Raw genomic sequence first — 25001 nt, 5'->3', positions numbered from 1 at the left:
AATAGGCAAATCAGTTGTTGTTTGCACTCTTTGGCTGGCTGGAGTTGCCATTGTACATGAACAATGTTGTAGCAGACATAAGACATTTTTGTACAAACAAATCCTGAAGTAATCTAATTTGAGATCCTCTTTTATGTGAAAATAAAGTAAATTACGGGAAAGTGAAATAAAACAATTGCCGAGGATCACACAATTTGGAAAGTAGGGAAGCTTTTCAATTCTGCCACTAGATGTACCTGCTTCGTTACCACTCAATGCCCTCAATCCTTCTCAATGAGTGTTGTGCAGGTCAGCAGCAGCACAGGAAGGACGGCAGCAATGAAGGGAGGAAGGGGGTGCAAGCGATGAGGTAACAGATGGCCAACCAAAAAAACAATCGGTGATGTTCGCCGGGAGGGGACCAAGCACACAAAGGCGGGACATATGCATAGTATTAACCAACCAGAGTACAGGAATTGTTTAGTGCATCTCCGGTTTAGAACACACTGCTAATGTTCTGCACATTTTTTAGATATTAAAAATTACTGCCATATTTTCTATCTCTGCCTGAATTTGTAGGTCGTTGAAATATTAGAAAAGAAGAATGACTGGGGCCAAAAGTTGAAGCCACAGTGGCAAATATTGCCATTGTCTGGCAGCATGAATAGGCGCGGACTTGGTACCCATTAATTTTAATAGTTGCCAAGCTAATTTACAGGCGAAACTGAACAAAGAGCACCTAGAGTGAAGTAGCAAGGAAGCCGTGGACATTAATCTCATCCATGCTCATGACGAGCTGAGCTCGTCATGAGCCGTGGAACGCTCACCTGCGGGGATAATTCCCCTGCTGTGCAGAGCGTTCCACGGGAACGAGTGTGGTCATGAGCTCGTCATGAGCCGTGGAACGCTCACAGAGGGGATAATTCCCCTGCTGTGCTGAGCGTTCCACGGGAACGAGTGTGGTCATGACGAGCTCAGCTCGTCATGAGCCGTGGAACGCTCACATGCGGGGATAATTCCCCTGCTGTGCTGAGCGTTCCACTGGAACGAGTGTTGTCATGACGAGCTCAGCTCGTCATGAGCCGTGGAATGCTCACATGCGGGGATAATTCCCCTGCTGTGCTGAGCGTTCCACGGGAACGAGTGTGGTCATGACGAGCTCAGGTCGCCATGAGCACCGTGCCTCATGACGAGCTCAGCTCGTCATAAGCACGGGGCGCTGTGCGTGCCCCCCGTCCCCCAGCACAGCAGGGGAATTACCCCCGCACGGAAGGGGTTAACTCAAACAAGGAAAATGAGCCTGTCTACGCCTTAGTTGAGTAGCAGAATTGGGGTACAGAGGGCCCCTGCACCAGTACTACGATAGCTAAACCCCAAAGCACCTCTGTAATAAGCCTTTGCAAGCATACCACCAAGCCCAACTCACTCAGATGCTGATAGAGTCTGTTCCCCTATAACGGAACGGAGTAAGCTAAGCATGTATTTGCCATTAGGTGTACAAACATGCAAAGGGGGACCTGAGAAGGAGGGTAATGGAACAGATACCTGGGACTTAGGACACAGGAAGGCTGTTCAGATGCCTGTAGAGGGGAGATTTGTGAGGTAGGCAGAGCCCTTTTGTCAATGGGACTCAAACAAGATAGCTGAGAAGAGTGTGAATGGAAAAAACCTTCATAATTCAAATAGCCCCATATAATAGAATGCACTATGATTCTTGGCTCGATATTTGCTCTCAACATATACAGGCGTCCATTCTTCGCACAACTATCCAGACTACTCCACCAGTTTGGAGCCACCAGGTTAGGGAGTAGACTAGAGCATAATTCATGAGCACCTACACAAGACAGATCTAATGGAGAACGGGCTCCTGATCTGAAAGACTAAGCCATCTCATGTACACACGCATATGGGACTTCATCCATCACAGACTATTTTCTTGCAAAAGGGCCCCCACTGCTGATAGATACAGCAACTTGCGATATATTAGAGATAGACCAGACCGCTTTTTTTTAAGGACCCTGGACAAAGGTGTGCCAGGTCCCACCGTCCTCCTTCCCCACCCAATCACCCAATGGCACATTAAAACGATAAAATATAGCACTTTCAAAGGGAAAGAATACACATGGGGCAGGCAACATTCAAGAATATGCAGACCAAATTATGGATTTGGTTGCTGTAGCCCAGATATCAGTGGTCACATATATGGTCACCTCGGTGGGCAGATTTAAGGAGGATTCGGCAGACATCTGAACATGCCAGTCTAGAATGGATAATAAAGAATTTACTTTGCAGTTGATAGCCGCACCGAGTGAGATGCACACTAGAAATTACCGGATTATCCTTCAAGTCTCTCCACACTCCGGTTGGCAGACTGATAGCTGCTCAGCTGCAGCAGAGGGAGGCCCACAGATTCATTGCAGCATTCAGAAACAGCACAGACACCCTACTAATACACCTAAAAGGCATATAGGAGGCATGTGTTTCTTATTATGAATTACTGAAGGATTTAGATCTCTCCTATGCTGCAAATCTGGAAGAGGAATTAGGATGAGCCATGAAAATCTAGTGTTTAACAGTCAAGAGAAGAGCCCACTACGGGAGGGGATAAGACTGAAGGTGAGATCGTGGAAGCCATATCAGACCTCACAAAACAAAGATCACCTGGAGAAAATACTCCCAGGAGTAATTTACAAAACCAGGAAACTGCTATCGGTTCCCCTATTTAATGCTGCCTTTCAAAAGGCTGCAACGATGGGCTCTGTGGGACCTATTTCCAATAAGGCACTTATCTCTCTCATTCCAAAAGCTGGAAGGAACATTCTTGACTTTGAGCTATCACCACAATTACCTCAATGTATCAATGCAGACATGAAAGTACTAGCAAAACATTAACTATTAGGCTGCACACGGTGAACCGCTCACTCATGCATAACTCCCAGATGGCCTTTAAGCCTGGACATTCTTCCAGAAATCATATAAGTAGCATATCCTACACTTCCTTTGCAACGGAAATGTTCTCCAGAGTAAAGCTTTGGCACTCTTATTGGATGTTGAGAAGGCCTATGATCAGGTGGAGTGCAGCTACTCTCACACTCTGAAGAGAGCTGGGTTGAGCTGAAACCTCACCAAAGTACACTATGGCTCTATGAATCCCCAACAGCCTGAATAAACTATGTAGTCCTCCCCTCTTGTGCCTTCCCAATTCTTCACAGCACTTTTTTAGGTCGAGCGACCTATCTCAATGCGCATGCGCATTGAGCGGGAGCGATATATATATAGGGGCTTATCGAGAGTTTACCTAACTGGCGATTTGATGCTGTCCCCGTGCGCTTTTAGGTCAATGCGCAAGCGCATTGACCTAAAATGCGCGTGCACATCATCAAATCGCCAGTCAATCACCAGCAGCACTCCTCCCACACCTTTGAAGTGAAGCTTAGCTTCACTTCAAAGGTCCCTGCTGCTTCACACCCTCATGCCGCTCTCCCCGCTCCGCCCCCTCCCCTTCCCGCCGTGTCCCATTTCTCCTTCCCCCTCCCCACAGCAATGCCCTCCGCCGGCCGTACTTTCACTTTGACGGCCGCAGGCCGTCTCTCGTGTTTCTCCTTGTTTCCCCTGGGTTCTTAATGCCAGATTCTATGGCCCATACCTTACAACCTGACCCCCTCCTTTCCCCCCTCCGTGCCTCGTACCACTTTCTCTCTTGCTCTGCTGGTGTCTGAAGTCTGGTATCTACATAGTGTCTGACGGACGTGGCACCGGGGAGAGGAAATACATAATTACTGTGCAGTACAGCCCCTTAATCCGTACTCCACGCAAGACTGTCACTGGACTGGCTTGCCTCTGCCTGTGCCAGTCCCTGCCTTTGCCGTTAAACTTTGTTTAGTGTTGCAGGTCTAGCAGTGCAGAGGGTGTCCCCCTGTCTCGGTCTCTCTATGAAATCCAGCTGTCTTGTGTGTATGTGTGTCTTTGCATCATGATGGTGTCAGTGCGGTGCGTGTGTCTGTCTGTCTGTCTGTTGTCCCTCCCTGTCTGGTGTCAGTCTCTCTGCAGTCGGCCTGTTTCCTTACTTACACCCCAGCCGCCCAGACAAGGCCAAGCAAACCCCCACCTCCCAGCTCCCTGGTTTTTATACAGGATCAGCGCACACTTTAAAGGCTTTCTGGCGCTGCGGAGAATTCAGTCCCAACACCAACCACAAAATGCCCGGAGCAGGTATCAGCGGGCTACACGGAAGTGCTGGCATTTTATCTTTGTCCCGACTTTCATAAACTTTCCCTTTCATCGACATAGGAGGACAAACCAGAAGGGTTATAAGAGAGGTGTTTGAAACATGACAGAAAAGAAAGCGTTCTGATTGCTGCAGGATGGCTCAGCGGGGTGACCGTTCTGTTCTATAACCTAAGTAACGTTTGTAGGTCAGGACTTCGATTCTAGGCACTGACAAATCAGCTCATCTATCTTCTGGTGGGTAAACTGACTTTTATTAATAATAAAATATGCTATTACAGCGCTTAGAAGCTTAAAGAGTGTGGCATACAAAAAGTAATTGGTACATTGAGCGTGCATTATTTGTTCACATGTCCAAATTCTACCATGGCCTTTGAGTGTGCCATGGTAACGCCGTTTGTACATTTTCTTTCATTGCTTTGAAATGAATACTGTCAAGCTTATTAATGCACACACATTTTTATCCTAAAAAATAAGGTATTTACATTTGTTTGGTTGTATCCTTTTTTGCAGTCCTGAAGCACATCTTGGCAAAGGTGCTGCACAATTACACATAAATCAAGTATGACCTATTTAGTCCGTAAACCCAGAGCTGCCTGTGAAACTCCTGCGTGTGATTTGTGGCATTCACCCACCACCACATCCACCACACCCACCACCACCACATCCACCACCCCATCCACCACCACCCCATCCACCATCACCACATCCACCGCATCCACCACCACCATATCCACCGCATCCACCACCACATCCACCAACACCACCACATCCACCACCACATCCATCATCACCTCCAAATCCACCTCCACATCCACCATCACATCCACCACCACATCCACATCCACCGCCACATCCACAGCCACATCCACCACCACATCCACCACCACCACATCCACCACACCCACCACCACTACATCGACCACCCCATCCACCACCACCCCCACCCCATCCACCACCACCACTGCATCCATCACCACCACCGCATCCACCACCACATCCACCGCATCCACCACCACATCCACCATCACCACCACATCCACCACCACTTTCACCACATCCACCACCACCACATCCACCACCTCCACCACCTCCACCACCACCACATCCACCACCTCCACCACATCCACCACCACATCCACCACCTTCACAACCACCACATCCACGACCTCCACATCCACCACCACCACATCCACCACCACTTTCACCACATCCACCACCACCATCACCACCACCACCACATCCACCACCCCCACCACCACCACATCCACCACCCCCATATCCCCCAGATCCACCACCACCACATCTATGTGTGTGTGTGTGTGTGTGTGTGTGTGTGTGTGTGTGTGTGTGTGTGTGTGTGTGTGTGTGTGTGTGTGTGTGTGTGTGTGTGTGTGTGTGTGTGCAAATGCAATGTTCTTGGATTTTCGTCACAATAAAATACACTGAACATAATCTTCACAAAAGTTATTTACAAACGTTTAAGCTATTGCCATTATAAATTGCAATAACTTTTATTTAAGTATTATTTACAAAATTAAAAGCCATTGTTATTTGTAATATCAATACATCTAAGTCACGTAAATACAACACACATTGCATTGCAAATGCTATAGGTGTCACATTTGCGAAAGTTAAAACTATTGACATTGTAACTGACAAAGCTATTAATTTTGCTATTTTCAAAACCAACACAAATTTAAAAAAGTGTCATTTACAATACCAATTGCTCAAACTTTCCTAATGCGAGACCTATTGCATTTCCAATGCTTGTCTGACTGACAATGGATCAGCTGTTAACTACAATTCACCTCTCTACATACGGGTGTAGAGTCACCAGCAGGACTGATCAAAGCATTATTATATGCAGATGACGTTTAACTCACACTCTCTAATCCAAGTTATTCCATGTTAGTTGCAATGATAATTATACACTAGGGGGTGATTCCACCAGACATCGTAATTAGGGCCTTAAGGGGCCGATGACGATGCGACTCGTAAAGGCTCAGACCTACGGTCAGATCATTTACTGCCGCATCGTAATGGGCCGTTCGGTTCTCTTACATACAGCCTCATTACAATGGAGGCGGTCTGAAAGGAAACCGCAGTCGTTCCGGCTAGCTTCCGATGGGCTCAGAGTCCGTCCGCCAGTCCGAATCCGGCCTGTAATCTCAAGGGTGGGCCTTTCCGCCCATGAGATTACAATGACTGTTTCCGACATGGTTTCCATGCCCGCCTGTCAGTCATGGAAATCATGTCGCAAAGCGTCTTTGGGGGGGCCCTGCAGGGCCCCCTTTGGTGCACGACCTCCGGTGGGAGGCACAGGGGCCACCTATGGTGCACCACTGTTGATGCCTGCACCCTTTGGCAGGCATCTTGAAGTTCCTGCCACGGGGTGCAGGGCATTACGCCAGAATGCATGCTCCCATTGTAAAATGTAGGAATGCAACCGAACAGTGTTCGGTCACATCCTAATGAGGGGGTCGGGACTGCCGACCGGGTGTCGGTCGGTCCCATAACCGGAGCGGTGTCGGGCGGAAGTGAGTCCGCCCTATATTATAATTAGAGCCTTAGTCTCAGAATCCACAGGCTGTAAAAGTAACTGGTGGAAATGGAAAGCACTTCCTCTAACTAGACACATGATTAGAGGAAGCCTGCAGGGCTACCATATAAACAGATCCCCAAGGGGCAAAAGGAACTCAGAATCCGTAGCAACAGAGTTCTGGAAAAATGGCAGAATTTAACATGAAACCACTCATGACACAGGTGAGAAATGATTTCTTACACTGCCTCCATCTCAACGTTTCCATGTGGTCCAGGGTCCAGACAGTAAAAATGACAGTGCTGCCCAGGTACACTCATGTACTAGATGACCGGCTAACAGAGTTCAAAGATTGCTCATTGTGAAAGTTTTATGTACAAAATTACCAATAAAGTCACACCATTTTAACAGATTTGCGGTTATTTCTTAAAAAGAGTAGAGCTGCACTGACTAAGATCCCACACCATAGTCCAATAACGCAGAACTATCCACTCAACAGATGGCACTAAGAAGTAGAAGACACAGCTACAATAGGAGAACACAGTGTAACCTTCCCTGGCCCTCCTTCCCCTCTTCAAGGACAACCCTTCATTAGATACACATTCTTGCACAAAATCAAACAAGTATTTATCTACCTACTTATCTGGCTTGGATATCATACAGGGAGGACCCCTTCATTACCTCCTCTCGGTGTGACCAACATTACTAGAAGAGGCTACTAATGACAGACTTGAAAGTTCCACCATGCTCCTCAACTTGAAGGGCTACAATTCTTACGCATGTCTAACATCTTGACCTCTTCTCACCTGCATTCTGCCCACACTAAACCCATTCCAAGAAACGCAGCAGTATACAACGCATTGACTAACAGTAGACTAGAGACGTAGAAAACACAATCTATGGATAATGATGAATGATGGGAAAGACGCAGCTTGCCCTAGCCTTACTTGTACACCTTTCGCCCTTCAGTCCCACTTCATTTGACTTGTTATACAATCCTGTCTCCTCATCACTATCCACTTCTCTTCCCAGAGGTCAAACCCAGGCACTAGGAGCTGGCTTCAAAGGTTTTAGACCAGAGTGAGCAGGCACAAACAATTGTTGAGGCGTGAATACATTGTTATTTAACATCATTCCTAATATATTGTGGTCAGCCAAACATATAAAATAAATTGAATCTTTATCCAGGTTAGATTTTTACAGATGCATACAACTGATGTAGATACTGTTTAAAGGTGGATGATGGGTATGATTCATGCACAACAGATTTTATAGTCAAAAGATTCGGCGGACAATCCGTGCATTACAAAAATTAATAAGATTTGAAGAAAGTAAATAAATATTGTATTCATGCTTTGAGCGGTACACTCTAATATATACACCGTCATATTTTGTTTATACAAGAAGCAATAAGGTGAGACCGCATTTATATTGTATGTGAAGAGGTATAAAGCCCACTTGGCTTTACTGATTGGTTCGGTGGACGCAGCACCTTCACCTGCAATTGTGGCATGTCACACCATCAAGGACTGGGGTAACGAGTGGAAACCCTATAATGGAGCCTAGTGCAAATATGGGTGAGGGTGCTGTGTCCTTTAAAATAAAGAATTCCGCTGAACAAGTCAGTAAAGCCAAGTGGGCTTGATATCTTGTCACATACAAAACAGATCCTGACTCAACTTAATGCTTTCTGTGTTAAGGATATTGAGGGAAGCGCACAGATCTTAACTCCATCCCTCCTTTATCGTTTACTTTTTTTTTTTTTTAAGTTTTAAAACAAACTTTATTGAACTCCATTATCGATTACACAGCACCTTGCCTACAACCCGGAGGCCGGCAGCAGGATATGTAGGAAATGCCTTGTAGTACTGCGGACATGGGTACACAGCCAGTTATCCAACAACCCGGGGGTCTGGAGGCGACTTCTTCCATGAGGATATCAATAACAGACTTCGTATGTGTAGAGTTGTCAATCGTAACCTTCCCCATGTGTATGCCATAGATTAGCGTTTGGCACTATGTCCCCAGCTATTGTGACTGTGAAGTGTCTTCCCTGCAGTGATGCATGCGCGCTGTGTATGCCCAATTATGTACATCCCCCCCTCCCCCCCTCTACTTCCACCCCACTCCCTCCCTCCCGGAACTGTCTCAAGCCCTCACACAACTATACGTGCTTACTAGTACGTGTCGTCTACTGTGATATCCTGTGCTACCGTTAACGAAGTGACTTATCCGTACTTAACTCATAGCTGCAACCCTACTAGTTGTTGTCTCCCGGAAGCGCCGGTCCCTCTAGCGAAGCTTCTAGCGTGTCTTCCGCTGAATCTTGAGCATATAGGTAAGTCTTATATAGTCCCCAGAAGTTCTTAGGGCGATTCTTGGGTGGGGGGGGAAAGTACGCTGAATATCTCGATTGTGTGCTGCAATACATCATATCTCTGGACCATTGTTTTATCGTTGGTAGTGGGCCTCTCATACAACACATCGCTACTACTCTTCTGGCTGTCAGTAAGCCCATGTCCACCAGTCTACGTGTTGCAACTGGGAGATTCTTTGAGTAGCCCAGTAATGCTAGAGCCGGGCTCCCGTGTATCCAGGTGTGAAGGTGTGTGGCCTGAGCCACCCTATAGTACCGTTCTAGATCCGGAGCACCTAATCCTCCCAGCTTGTATGGTAACTTTAGAATTTCCCATTTTACCCTAGGCTGCTTGCCTCCCCAAGCCAGCTTAATAAGGAGCTTCGTCAGAGTGCTAAAAAACGTTTTTGACAGCACAATGGGGAGATTCGTGAATAGGAACAAGAATCGGGGCAGAACCACCATCTTCATTATGGCGATGTGTCCCATGAGTGACAGCGGGAGTCTGCACCAGTTTTCTACATCATCGACCAACTTACTATATGCCACACCATAGTTTTCTCTAATCAGCACATCTGGGTCAGTATGCAACTTAATTCCTAGGTATCGTACTGGTTCCGTGGTCCACTGAAGCGGGTACTCCATATCAAAGTGCTCAGTAATCGGGGTCAACGGGAATGCCACTGATTTTGCCCAGTTCACCCTAAGGCCAGATAGGGCCCCAAAGCGCACCACCTCTCTCAGAATCGAGGCCAGGTTGTTCTCCGGGTCTCTAACGTAGAGCAATGTGTCATCCGCGTACGTGGAAATCCCGATCTTGTAGGTCGGGTAACTAATAGCTTTGTGTCTGTGGTACTCCCGGATTGCACACGCCAGCGGTTCTGCCACCAACGCGTACAGAAGTGGCGAGAGAGGGCATCCCTGCATTGTACCCCTGTTAATTGCGATTGGCGCCGATACCTTGTCTCCCATTCGGATGCGGGCCATAGGACGATGATATAGCGCCGCCAGCATTGCCAGGTATGGTTCGCCCAGGCCCAGTTTCCTTAATACTCTTAGCATAAAAGGCCATTCAACCAAATCAAAGGCTTTTTCCATATCCAGGAAAATTGCCACTGCCTTTGTGTCCTGTCGTGTGTGCTGTATAGCTCCTATAACTGTGCGGAGGTTATAGGTAAGGTTCCTCGCAGGGATAAATCCCGCCTGTTCCGGGGCTACCAGCTCGGGGGCGACCAACGCCAGGCGAGTAGCCAGAACTTTCGCATATAGTTTGGCATCCACATTCAGCAATGATAGTGGTCTGTAAGATCCACACTTATTAGGGGGTTTTCCAGGTTTAAGGATGGTAACTAGCATTGCTTCTCGCATTGAGTGCGGCATGGCGCCTTCTTCGCAAATCTCGTCAAAGAGAGCAGACAGGTGAGGTAGGAGCTTATCTTTGAACGCTTTGTAGAAGCCCACTGTTAGGCCATCTACGCCAGGGGCACCCTCAGATCTCATACTCTCTAGAGCCTCTGATATTTCTTCTCTCTGTATGGGCATCGCAAGGAAGTCCCTCTGCCAATTGGCCAGGAACGGCATTTTTATGTAACTCAAATAATCGTCTATTTGGTCTTCTACATGTGAGGATTTGGAGGAATATAGACTTGTATAGAACTCCCTGAATTCCGCTATTATTTCATCCTCCCCAGTGAGGATTTCTCCTGAGTCCAACTCCAAGTCCGCTATTCTCTGTGGCTGCCTGTTGCCCTTCAGTATTCTGGCCAGAAGGGCTCCAGGGCGCTCTCCTTCGCCATATGTGCGTGCCGTGGCGTATTTGCCCATATGGCAGACCTCTCTATCTGCCTCCTCGTTGAATTCTGAGATTAGTGTGTGGAGCTCGTCTGCATGCTCTCCCATCGTGCCCTCCTGCTGCCTGCTTTCAATAGCTCAGATCTGTTCTAGGTGTTTCAGCCTCTGTCTAATTGCTTTTAGGACGCTGGAATGTTTAGCCATGACTATACCGCGAATGTATACTTTGAACGCTTCCCAGACCGTTTGGAAGCTGTCAACCGTGCCTATATTAGCGGTGAAAAATATGTCGATCTCTTCCGCTAATTCCCTCTGAATACTTCGTCTAGGAGAGAGTACGGGGGGAAGCGCCATGTGAAGGGAGGAATTCTCTTAATTGGAGTGTTAAGTGTAATTAGTATCGGGGAGTGGTCAGATAGTGTGCGTGGCAGGACCGTGCAGGATCTGACGTGTTGTAGGACAGAGCGAGATGCCAACCAGTAGTCTCTCCTTGTATGTATGTCGTGGAAGGCCGAGTAGTGAGTGAATCCCCCTCTGTCTTTATGTAAGGCTCTCCAAACATCCACCATATCTAGCGTCGCCATCCCCGCCAGCATTCGTGGAGCAGCCGCTGCCGGCCGTCTAGGAGGCCCTGCCGATCTATTCAAGTCAGGATTAAGCACCAAGTTGAAATCACCACCCCAAATCATTCGGTCAACATCAAAAGGCCCGTAATATCGGGTCAGAGTATCATAGAAATCAGGGGAATCGTAATTGGGGCCGTACACATTCACCACAATCAAGTCATGCCCCTTCCCAATGCACCTAGAAATCACATACCTCCCCTCCGGGTCAGCACGAAGTAGCGTGAGTTGCAGCTTAGCTCTAGGATTGACCCATGTCAAAACTCCCCTAGAGTGTGTTGTGAAGCCAGCCTGTGTGATATTGCCCAGTAATCCCCTTACAAGGAGCATTTTACTCGTGGGAGGGAGGTGTGTTTCCTGAATAAGAGCCACGTCCACATGCTGACGTTGGAGGTAATTCAGAACCTTACGCAGTTTCCGATGGTCATTAAGGCCTCTGACATTCCAAGTTAGCACTTTAAGCGTCTCAGCCTCCCCCTCCGCTTCAATGCCATGTGCATTAGCCATCATCCCGGGTCAACAACATAGTGCAGTGCATAAACACTTCGCTAGTGTCTTGAGCAGTGTGCAGCAGCATCTCAGAAGTTTGACCGATCTCACAACCCCCCCCAGTAGCAGCAACATCACAGTATAATAACAAAGCGCTATGCGGATCATTGGAAAGAGGCCCAGTAGCCGCCAGCAACCAAGTCTCAGGTGATAGACAGTTCCAGAACTCCCCAAAAGAACATGCAATGAACAAGAAAAAACACCCCCCTCCGCACCCCCAGTCCCACCCACAGCAGACCAATCCCAATACAGCCTAGCATGAGAAGACCACCCCCCTCCCAGCAACAGACCCTCAAATTACCCTCAGACCGCAGCCGCAGTCTGTTGTGCTGAAAGCGCTAGGGCAGAGGTTGTCAAGAATGCAAGTACAGTTCCGAAGGAGCTTAATCTCAAGCACCAGCCCCGCGCCTCAGCCTCCTAATAGTGCATCCGCATGAGCCCAAAAACTTATCATATACATCCCCCGGAAATTGTGACCCAGCACGCATTGAGCCCTACAATATCAGCTGACCTGGGTGATCCACTATATCTAAACATGTATACCATTCTCCATCCATGGATACCCAAGCCGCCCCAACCCACAAGTAAGGCAAACATAATGGAAAGTTCTCACCCAGTGTCCAGGTCAATGTCCAGAGAGTTCTGGGGTCCCACTGGTCTATGACCCATCTTCAGCTGGCCCCCCTGCGTCGATATATCAGTTCAGGGACCACACCCCGTCGTCCCCGGGTAGCTCCTAAGTACGCCCTCAAAGGAAAGTCAAGTCCCCAACGATGAATGTGGAGGAGCCGATGCACTATTCCTGCTCGTCTAGATGACTGTTATGGTCTTGTTCGGTCTCCTGACTTCTAGGGCTGCTTCTCAGTTCTTTGGACCAAACCTTCAGCGACTTTTGGAGTTCCTTAGGGTCTGTGAAAAAATGTGAGTGTCCCCGGCGGTTGATCCGAAGCTTTTCCGGATATAGCATGGCGTAGTCCAGACCCAAGTCCCGCATCTGCTGCTTGTACGGGGCGAAATGACGCCGCTCCTCCTGTACTTTAGCCGTGAAGTCGGGGTACAGCGAGACGTCCATACCTTCAAACTGCAGCTTCCCTTTCTCCCTCGCCAGCCGCAGTGCAGTGTTTCTATCTCTATAGTTTAGCAGTTTCGCAATGATGGGTCTCGGGGGAGCACCCGTGCGTGGTCGTGGGCCCAGTGAGCGATGCGCTCTCTCCACTATGAACATGTGCAGGGTAGTCAGCAGCTTCTCTACGTACAGCTCCATTTTCCCAGTATTAGTTGTCTCCGCAATTCCCGTGATTCTAATGTTGGAGTGTCTAGAGCGCACTTCCAAATCTTCTGATTTGTCTTGGATTACCTGAAGTATTCTGTTGAGTTGCGTACGATCCTTATCAAGCTCCGTTTGCGCTTCTTCCACCTCAGTCAATCTTCTTTCCAACATGTCTAGACGCTCCGCGTGCTTGTCCACCCTCTCTGACATGCGGTCCATGCGGTAAGTTAACGCGTTAATTTTGGATCCTATCGACGCCATGCTGTCCTGCAGGTCTTTTTCCATCGTGACTAGCAGGTCTTTAATGTCAAAGTATACTGAACCCTCCAAACCTCTGGACTGTTGTGACGGATCCGGAGCCGGGGAGTCCTGCGCTCTCGATTTCCGCTGATCGAACGCCAGTTTCGTCTGGGTCTTGTCGCCCTTGCCCATTGTAGCAACTTGTTAGGTGGTATTCCAGGCCAAACTGTGAACTCGCCCCGGCCGCCCGCAGCTGGATACTCCTGGCGGGCAGAGCGAGCGGGGGGGGGGGGGCACCTGGCACAAGACTGCCGCTGTTAACAGGGTGCGCCCACCACCTCCACTCGTGCAGAATGTCTAGGATTCTTTTTTGTCGCGGGCCGAAGCAGTGGGCGATAGCTCCGGGTACCTGATGTTATCACTGTAGTGATCCTCCGAGTGCGTTGATGCAAACCTTGCCACTCACCCCAGTGCCTGACCCGCCAGAGGCTTCAACTGCACCGGGGCACCAACGTGTAGAAGATCCGATCTTGTGCTAGGTCCCACGTCTGATATTAGCCAGCGGCTGCCCGCCTGCCCCACATAGATGTGGACGTGCCTCCTTACTTGATGCCGTAGTCTGCCTGCTGACTCCGTGGTCAGTGCCCCCCCTTCGCAGCAGGATCTACCTCCCCGCTCCGCCCCGTGCTCCCAAGGGGGCCGTCAATCAGGAGGTCTGTCAAGGAGGGGGGGCACAGTTACTCTGGGCCGGGCCCCGAGTCAGATCTCCAACAACAGGCCCCACGACTCACCGTAGAAGGCGCAGCTAGTTGTGTGGGCTCGGGGGTAGGGGTCCGGGGGCCATCTATAGGTGCCCTCCAGCAAAGGCCAGGGAATCTATCAAGCTTTCGTCCTGTCGCCGCAGCCGCTCCGCAGGTCTCACCCAGTCAACCACTGCACCACGGGTCTGGAATGGGGCCGCTCTGCGTGTGGTCGTAGCCCCTCCGGGCCCGTGCGATTATACCTGGGCCTGCGCTTGTGACTGCTGCCGAGTTCTCAGTATCTCGTCGCCTCCGCTGGATCGGGGACACCTGCGGGGCCAAATCCCTTTCTTTGCAGTATCTACCGCACTGGGGCACTTCGTGCTAATACTCGGCGTGAAGGGCCTATCCGGGCCTACACTTGTGCGTGCTGCCGAGTACTAGGCCTTCCGCCACCTCTGAAAGCCCGGGGACACCCGCAGGGCCAAGTACCTTACTGTCGGAGCGCTGCCGCCCCGGAGAGCGTCTTTCTAGGACTTGGGGTGAGAGGCTCCGTTTTTTCCGCCTTTCGACTCCGCCAGGGGGTCCGGGTCGAGTCTCGCCTGCGAGGCCGCACGTACTGCGACGCACGGCGGGCTGGGCGAGTCCGGGGCTTGCGGCCTGGTCCGCCGGGAGTAGTCGCGTTGCCGAAAATCGGTGAGTTTCACCGATTTGGGGTTACCGAAGGCTGTAAGATGCAGGGACAGCCTTCCGGGGACAAATCCTCCGATCTGTGGTGTAGGGCACTTCTGGAACAGGATTATAGTCGGATTTTGTCGAGGCTTTAGCACGGAGCTCAAGGCTAGCACGTCCTACATCGGCGCTTGTCAAGCTCCGCCCCCCCTTATTGTTTACTTCTCACTCCTTGATTGTTTACTGGTTCACTGAGCAGCAGTACAAAATAAAAAAAACAATCCTCTGGGTTGATTACCCATAAAGTCTCAAGATGGTGCAAGATACAGGGTTGACTTTGATGAGATTGCCAATATCCTGATGCCACCATCTGTGCTAGCACACATAACAAGCATTTGCAATGCAATAGGGCTTGCATTTACGCATGTTTTAACTATTCACATTGCAAATAACAAGGTCTTTAATTTTTATAAAATGCATTCTCATTTACAATACCAACAAAAATAAAAGGCATTGTGAATAGCTCAAACTCGCGTAAATGCGAGAGCTATTGCATTGCAACTGCTTGCTCTAAAGGAGGTTCTAAAGGAGGTTGGGTGGAGGAAAGTTACATGGGTTCTTTGTACTGTGAACAATACAGTGTGAGGAAATTGTTTTATGCACTTAATGTAGCCAACTCCGCTCTCTGCCCCACACTCTGAATCCCATCTCCCTACCCGAGGCTGTCCAGCTCACAGGCCACACTGGAAGGAAAAGTGCGCTGAAACTGGTGGAAGCGCCCTGAACGTGTGCCATATGTTTTTGTATCACAATTACAAAAGTGATGCAAAAAATATAGAGATTAGGACTATCCCCTCTCGGCAGCAGTTTCAAAGCTGCCCATTGCGCACGTTCATACTTTGCCAAACTCGATGAGAACAGAATTTGGTACTCACTTTCGCACTACATTCACCAGGACGTTACAATCGCCTGCAGCCACGTAGCAGAAGAGGACACCGAAGAGCAAGGGGCGTCGCAGCTTGTCTTGCACCGGAGACCGATGGAAAACAGCACACGAGCCAAGCCACAAGACTGCTGCAGCATTTACAGAAACAAAAGCGATGTGCGTCTCATTCCGATGAAAAGCTGGCCAGGTCGGATCCCGAGCACGCAGAAGATGCCCTTTAAAGCTTCCTCACGGGTCTTTCCAGTGACCGAGACGTGCCGCAGCTCCATACTGTTGCTGCCTCAGAAGGGTGATGCCTGGCAGTCGAAAGGTTCCCGAGGACTGGAAAGACTCCTCTCGCACGCCCCCTCAGAAATACACGTACTCAAGGGGCGGAGGAGGGGACTCTGTGACCGCTAGTAAGGTAAAAGCACAGAGCTGGGGCAGGCAATGGCGAATTATCGCTCTTTCATGTGGGACATCTTTAATTTTTTTAAGGCATGGGGAAATTAGGACATTTGCCTAGAATCACAGGATGGTGAACTTTAACACGGAGCGTGGTGTCCTTGAAGGGGGCGCCGCGCTGAACAGAAACACTAAAAATAAATAAAGTCAGCGTGTTGTCCCTAGCGGACGCCGCTCAGTGGGAGCGCACCAAAGCAGAATGAAACAAGTTGGACAAAAAGTGCTTACCGACTAATTTAAAGGAGACTGTATAACACTGCAAGTAAAACTTCCAGTCGGGATGGGTTGTCCAAAAAGGAAACAGGGCGGTAACAAAGAAGCCTCATTTTCAATCGGAGGCCAGCGTTTTGCATAAACGATGACGCCAGCCAATCAAAAAGATGGGCGTGGCTTCAAACCCACTACAGATGTTTTATTGATTACAAGACGCCTTGCAGAGCGAGGAGCGCTCCAACGCTAGGCAAGACCTACAAATCATGAGAAATGGTGATAAATTGATGAGTGAAAGTCACCATCAACTCTAAAAAGAAACCAGATCAAAAGACCCCTTAATGGGGCCATGATGACAAAGTATCTTAATGAAAAAGCAACACCAAGGGCTTTGTAGTGACCAACGATCCCTGCATTTTCTTGGACTTCCCTCGAATTCAGGAAAGACTGGCCATACATACATATCATGTAAATGTACGAGTCATTAGATAATTTTGATTATCAATATGGCTCAGCAGATTTCGGAAGTGATGCAAGTAGAAACAGTAGTAAAATATCAATATGAAAACTAACTTTTAATTAAGAAAAAAAAGACTTGACACAGTACAAAGATTATTTCCCAAATTCTAAAATTACCAAATTAATTAAAGACGTCCAGAAATTCAAACACTAGACTACATACTATTACGTTACAGATATTACTCCAGACCCCAGCCTGCAGGAGCAAAAAGAAGAGTAGGGTAGGCAAATGAAACACCATTGAAGTGGATATTAGCGATAGGGAAGGGTAAAGTTCAAGCTATTTCCTATATTCAAATTCTTTATTTTGTGTCAAAGTGCTTCCAACCAGAAGGGATCATTCAAAGGAAGGGCTTCGGACAGTTTTAGAAAGAGGAAGCCACAGGAATGGAGTAAAGAACACAGGATAAAACGTACAACATTGGGACATTGGGATAGGGGTGTGGAATTCCTATAGCCATATTACAAGGACATATTGTTTGGAGACAAGGGCAACACGTTTTCGTGTTTATTTTGTCCTTGGGACAAGTAGTCCCAACTCCCTGCAGCACAAACCCTTTGGCTTCCAGTTTACAGTACCATGTGGTTCAGGGAAGGGTATTGTCTGCAGTAAAGGGAATATTTGGGTCCATATGTTAAAGCTGTTCCAATTTATGATTCATTAATACAAGGCTTTTCTCATTAAGGAGAGCACTCTAAGGAAATGTTGTAAGCTTGGACTGCACTACGGACAGTGGCTCCAGTATAAAAATGTTCACATGGTTGAAAAGTTTAACAATATGAGGCTACATACAATGCTCCTAGAATGATCTCTAATTAGATGCAAGTAGCTGCGGAAGCATGAAAACAAGATTGAGAATACTGTGCTTTCAAAACAAAATGTTCATAAAAGAAATGCAACTCGAAAAAAAATGTTTTGCTAAACTACTGTGAAATTGTAGATAACATTTCTTTGAGGCATCATTTAGTAAAATGTGTTGATGCATGCAAGTATTTCCCAAAATTATCCATAGTGGTAAATCAGTGCACCCAGTTTCAAGAAGATAATGGGAAACATGAAAATAAACAAGCATGGGCAAAGCCAATAAGTCTGATATTGGTGGTCAGTCTTTTGCTTTAGTCAATGTGTGTCTTGTGTTGATATGGTTTTTGTAAAACCTTGTGGGAGCTGCCGGGCACTCATCATTATAACATAGGGGACAAAGCAATAATATGTTTTGGTCTCAAAAAGCACACATTGTCAAAGTAGTCCCTGGCACTGAACAAATCTACTTTGAGTGCGATTTGCACCTTGGGAAAGAGCTGAAGCCAGTCGAAGGATAGAAATAGAGAATTTTAATAAAAACAAAGGTTTTGGTTAACTCCAGATCTAATATATATATATAATAATATGTATATAAAATAATAATAATAATAATAATAATAATAATAATAGGTGTCCTATTCTTAGAGAAAGACACAAAATTGCACTCAACGTTTATGTCCTTGCATTAGTGCATATTTACGGCGTTCATGTATTCACAAGAATTTACAGAAGTAGGTCAGGAATTCGTACTCCTGAAAAATATCTGTGGACTGCTTTTTAGCACAAGCAAATATGCAAGAGTAGATTTGCTCATGCGAAAATCTGTGTGTGTGTTTACAAGTTCACTTTCCCACCAACCACATTTTCCCCCAACCCTGAAACAGGGATGTGGAATTCCTATAGCCCGACGCCCAGGACATTTTGTTTGGGGTCAAGGGCAACAAGTTTTAATGTGCATTTTGTCCTTGGGACAAGCAGGCCCAACCCCCAGCAGCACACACCCTTTGGCTGCCAGTTTGCAGTACCACATTAAGGATCAGGGAATGGCATTGCCTGCAGTTAAGTTAATATTTGTGTGCATATGTTAATGCTGTTCAAACTTGTATTTATGGTTCATTAATTGAGAGCCTTTCTTATTAGGCTGAGCGCTCTCAGTAAATGTAAGTTCTGACAGCGCTACTGACAGTGGTTCCAGTATAAAAATGTGGACACAAGGTTTCAATGTTTAAAAGTTTAGCAATATGAGGATATGCATAATGCTCCCAGAATGCTCTCTGATTAGATGCAAATATTTGCAGAAGCTTGAAAGTAAGATTAATGATTATTTGCTTTCACTATAAATGTTCCTAAAAAATGAAAGTAGGAAAAACATTTTTGTGCTAAACTACTGTAAAATTTCAGGTACCACTTCTTTGCAGCATCATTTAGTCAAATCTGTTGATGCATGCTAGTATTTTTCCAAAATATTCATATTAGAAAATCAGTGTAACCAGTTTCAATACGATTTTGGGAAACAAAAATAAACAAGCATTGGCGAAGCCAATAGGTCTGAAATGGTGTTCAGCTTTTTAGTTTTGGCAATGCGTGACTTGTTTTGGCATGGTTTTTATAAAACCTTATTGATGTGTGAGCTGCTAGATCCTCACCATTATAATAAACATTGGCAAAAGCAAAAATTGCTTTTGGTCTCAAAAAAGCATACACTGCTACATTAGTTAGTGGCACTGAACAAAACTACTTTGTGTGAAAGAGTAGAATGCTGTCACTCACCGTGAAGCCCGCCGATACAGAGAGAGAATTCTAATAAACACAAAAGGTCATGGTTAACCCAGACCAAATTAGGGGCCCACTTTTTAAAGAAAGTCTCAAAAGTGCACCTTTGGGATATGTCCTTGCAGTAAGGGCAGCTATATGGCTTTCGTGAATTCTCAAGAATTTACAGCAGTCGGGCAAGAAATAGTACTCCTAGAAAATATTTGTGAACTGCATTTTAGCATGAGCAAATGTGCATGTGTAGATTTGCTCTTGCGATAACCTGAGAGTTTGAAAGTTTATTTTCCCTCCAACCACTTTATTCCCAACACTGGAAGAAGGTTTACGTCTGCCATTGTCAGGAGTAAATTGCCAACATTTCTCAGTATTGGACAAGATTAGAGAAGAGTTTTTGAAAACCCTTAATGCAAGTTAGTAGGTTTGCATAGACTCAAAAGGACACTCCAACCCTGGAACTATTGTTTACCACTACCTTCAGTCCCAGTATTTAGATCTGCAGAAACGTAGAAACATAAAGGGATTGCTAGTATTCAAACACTACTATGGTATGTGCCCTGGCATAATCAGAGAGGCTATATAAGAGCTCTTATATAATGAGGTTGCTGCCATAATGTTGCGCCGCACAACATGGCACCAAAGGGACAAGTGGATTTTGTTACAGGACAAGTAGATTTATGAAGCAACCTGTCCCATGGACAAGTAGATATTTCAATAAATTCCACACCCCTGCTGAAAGAAGTTTTACTCCTGCCCTTGTCAGGAATAAATTTCAGACCTTTGTCAGTATCGGAAAAGATTCGAGAAGAGCTGGCGAAAACGATTAAAATATGCAATTTATTATGTTTGCAGAGACTCCAAGGGGCATTCCTACCCTGGAACTATTGCTTAACGCTACCTGCAGCCCCTGCATGTAATCTGTGAAAAGGTGACAAAATAAGGAAATTGCTAGAATTCAAACGCTACTTTACTAAGCCCTGGCATAATCAGAAAGCTTAATATCAGAGGTTTTATATAAGGAGATTGCTGCCATAATTTGTCGGTGCACTACGTAGCATTTTTTTATTACAGGACAAGTAGATTTATGAATCAACCTAACAGTACAAAAAATGAACAATTAGAGATAAACGACTAGTAACTGATAAACAAATTAGGTTTTGCGCCAACCCAAAACCAAGAAATATTTGATATTAGAAAGGAGCTCAACCAATTCTGTAGAAAAATATGACTGAGTTTTTTCTTTGAAGGGCAAATAACATCAATACAGACAAATTATAGGGTTGAAAAATATGTCGAATTTTACACCACCCCCTTATATGATCCACCAGAAACTATAACATTTGAAAATGTTATACTAAAAGACATACCCACCAATCAACAGAAACATACCAAACCAAGAGCTTGTATACTGATTTCACATGCTTGGAGGCTCTGTATGAATCTGTCACTGCAGCTAATTAAGTTAGAACCTGGATAACAGTGAGCGCGCTACTGATGAGCAACATTTATGAATTCTAATATATTTGAAAATCGAACCTACACAAACCGAAACACAAAGTGATGCTGGCCTGCGAGGTCTGGGGTGAGGAGCGGAAACCGGACAATAAAGCATGCCACAACTGTGGGTGAAGGTTCTGGGTTCTTTTAATGAATGCCACAGAACCAATTAGTAAAGACAAGTGGGCTTGATACGTCCACACATACGAAGTAGATCATGTCTCTCCTTATTTTTAGTGTTAATTATATGGAGGGTGATGGACAGATCTTAACTTCCCATCACCCCTCCATTGCTGACTGACAGTTGAAGTACAATGGCCAAAGAGTGAGAAAATACACAGACAACTACAATGTATCAAGTGTGTCTGCCTTCTGGTCTAGTTTCTTGGCAGTCATGAACAAAACAAGATACATAAAAGGGTCTCAGTCTGTGTAATTGAGTTTTCCTCAAAACAGACCCAAAAATTGTAGGAAAACTACAATCTAAAATGGATAAGCGTCCCAATTAAGTAATTGAAATTCACTTAGTGTGCTAAAGGCAAGTTCTTAGTGTTCAAATTAACAAATCAACAGGGATCCGGCAATCAGGTTTCCCCGGGTACTGTTCGCTGTCTCCCTACCATAACCTTTAAGGCTCCAACTGGTCTAAAGTCAAACTGTGAGACAGTGGCGGGGGGTAGGGGGCTAGATGAAGATCAACCCCCAACGAAATTCCACAACAGCTTTCTCATGCCCCGAGGCTCGTATCTCATGAACAACAGGTAAAAGTCAAAACATTCATGTTGAGAGACACATAAAAGGTTTCTGTACTCACTGGACCTGCAAGTTCACAAGCTGGGAAAGTTAAATTTCAATTCACGGTTAGTCTGCAGGGGCATCTTTTAAGGTGTGATGTCACGAGTACTTATGGTTCAATTGATAAGTAGTCAACAGTTGCAGATAAAGGACATTCCCTCTAGTCAAATGTAACCAGTCACAATCTAGTGGGGTAAAAGGAACAAAATCCCTAGAATCCTTTCAGGGTTCTAAAATAGATGCATTCAGAGACCTATTTGTACCTGTTGTATAGCAATTAGAGGTGAAAGACAGCAGAAAGAACAAATTATTAATGGCATTTATAGTGCGCACAGCTACTCAAAGGAGTGTCCCGGCGCAATACCTACAGTACGGTTAGGCCATAACATGCACAGTTTATTTAAATAACCAAGTTTTCAGCTTCTTTTGAAATAAACCCAGAACACTTACAGTACAGAACGTAAGTCAAGGGAAATAGGTGGATTGATATACCAAAAGAATCTAACTGCTAACTTCGACCAATTCCCTGTGCTACTGTTCAATTTGTTCTTTTTAGGATGCTGTGTATAGGCAGGTGTAGGTGGGTAATAAAACACACCATATGCAAGTAAACTGATAGGGAGTACAAGAAGGCAATAAGAAGACTGAAAGAAAGAGAAGTGAATGTGTAAGTGAACCCAGGAAGAGACGTAAGAGAATAAAGCCAGGCAAATGAGAGAACTAGCATAAGGACGGTTGAATTTCCCCACAGTTGGAGGAAGAGGCATGCAATAGGACAGACCAGCTGATTGATGGATGACCAAAGGAAAGATGTAGAAAGTAATAAACAGACTGGTGAGAGATGACAATCAAAAAAGCAGGCAGGTTAAAAACCAGAGAGCACTGAGAATCAATGTATATACTAGCTAGCAAACAGATAAGTATATCAATAAAAGGACAGACAAGAAAACCACCTGACAGATTGGGGGGGCAGCCAACAGAAGGGTGAAGTGATTGACAGAGACAAACAGCAGAACGACAAATCAAGGAGCATGCAAACAAACAGGCAACCAGCCAAGCAAAATCAATTAATGCACTGGTGCAAGGAGGAGGACACCTATGGACATACCAATGAGTGCGCCGATACAAACAGCAAGCAGTTACACAAAGAAGCAAATGAAATAGATGGGCAGACGACTAAAATGACAGACTAATAAACAGACAATTTAACCAACAGACGTGGGTGAGGCTGGTTTGCGCTGCTTGGATATGGAAATGTGTGGCAGGACAACCGGTGATTGGATGGGCAAATGGGCAGACGGCTGGATCGATTGGCATGCAGGTAAACTAATAAAAGAACATACTTACACACGTAGGGATAAACTAATGAGTTTCTGGACTGATGGAACGAGTTGCCCTCAACAGGTATGTATAGTTTGAAAGTTTTATAAGATAATTTATGAGAAGAGGAAATGGAGGATGTAAGGACAGGTGGGTAAACTGATGGTTGTGTATACATATAATTAACCTATGTGGTCACATGAAAGGTGGTGAAAGATTTTCTTAAAGGCGAGAGGATTAACGATTGGGTGGGGGCTCTGTTGGATGCAGAGATAAACCACTGGGTATGGGAAACACTGATGAATAGATTTTTTTTTTTTTATTATTTATATTTAATGCATTTTTATAAAGCGCAGACTTTACTCTAAGGTGTCAGAGCACTGTACAATGGAACAAACTAAAATAACATGCCACAGAATCAAAGCGACGCAGGCAAAAGGCACACAATCTCATGCACAGACTGTACAAGCAAACATATGAATATAAATGACACATTTTACAATGACTAAAGCCCTTCCTGGCGAAAAATAGCAGGCCATAGAATCAAAACAACGCAGGCAAAAGGAGCACAATATCAAACGCAGCAAGCACAGGATGTACAAACAAAAATATAAATAGAAGTGACAAAGACAGGACAATAAACGACTGGATTTCAAAGTAAAAGGATGCTGGATGGATGAGTTATTGGTGACATTAGTAGAGTAAGACGTGAATATACCGATTTAAGGACAAAGTAACCAACGTGCGACTAGCTGAAGGGTGTTGGGCTCACCCCCTCCAGGAGCTGCAAAACAAACATGCTGATAGATGGGCCATAAATTCATGTCATTTGTTGCTGCCCGCAGACACTCACTCTTGGGCCCTCGCCTCCTCATTGGCAGGTGGACTGCACGCCCCACTGACAGCCCCTCCCCATTGGCTGTCGCCCTCCCCCGGTTGTGATACGGTCCACTCACAAATGTCTGCAGGCATCCCGTCCCTCCCGCAGCCCCCGCGCGCGCGCGCGCCGTTACCTCTCTCGAGCCCGCGAGCCCCTCGCGCCCCTGCAGCGCCCCCGGGAGACCCCGCAGCGCCGCCTCCACCACTCCGCGCCGGAGGCTGTGGCCGGGACCGCTCCTCTGTCTTGTTGTGTCTGCCTCTGGCCAGCATACGCGTCATTTCCGGTCTACCATGCGTCTATTTCCGGGTCACGTGACACACCCGAACGGATTTTTTTTTTGTGTGTGTGGTGTCAGATGAGTCTTTATTGAAAGTTCACGGCACAACGCCATAGAATAGAATCAATTGTAGGCTTAGCGGCTTGTCACCTTCGCACAGGTGCCAATGCACAAGACTAGGGAACGTGGTAACCGTCGCTTGACAGTGCGGTTACGATTTAGAATGTTATCCTAAGTTCAAATTCAATGGTGTATGCCTGTAGCTCGCCTCTCATCCAGAAACAATGGAGAAAAGGCAGTTTTTGTGAGACCCTCTTTCATTTCATCTTATTCTTTACTTGGTTTTTGTAAATATCTTAACATGGTATATATATATATATGTATATATATATATATATATATAGTCATAGTCTGAAAAACCCATAGGTTACAGGTACGTTAAAGTTCAAAATTAGCATTAAAAAAAAACTTATAAATTCATGTTATAGTTAGAAATTAGCATTTTAAAAAACTTATAAATTCACGGAAAAAAACCTTTGATTTCAAGGG

General features: G+C 46.1%; 1 protein-coding gene across 2 annotated transcripts in view; it reads right to left on the bottom strand.

Moving 5' to 3' along the window:
* Nucleotides 1-24468, bottom strand: part of PHC1 (polyhomeotic homolog 1) — a 91733-nt gene extending 67265 nt beyond the window's left edge. Inside the window, exon 1 of one of the 2 annotated variants that reach the window (XM_078651417.1) lies at nt 24309-24468. In XM_078651417.1, coding sequence (XP_078507543.1) covers nt 24309-24453 — 145 coding nt within the window. In that variant the 5' untranslated portion in view covers nt 24454-24468. The remainder of the gene's footprint in view (nt 1-24308) is intronic. The other variant, XM_078651418.1, reaches the window with a different exon arrangement.
* Between the last annotated feature and the right edge of the window lie 533 nt (nt 24469-25001).

This window comes from Lissotriton helveticus, chromosome 7, assembly GCF_964261635.1.
Source record: "Lissotriton helveticus chromosome 7, aLisHel1.1, whole genome shotgun sequence".
NCBI lineage: Eukaryota > Metazoa > Chordata > Amphibia > Caudata > Salamandridae > Lissotriton > Lissotriton helveticus.
The sequence above is the reverse complement of the archived record's forward strand: the minus strand, read 5'-3'. Positions and strand labels throughout refer to the sequence as shown.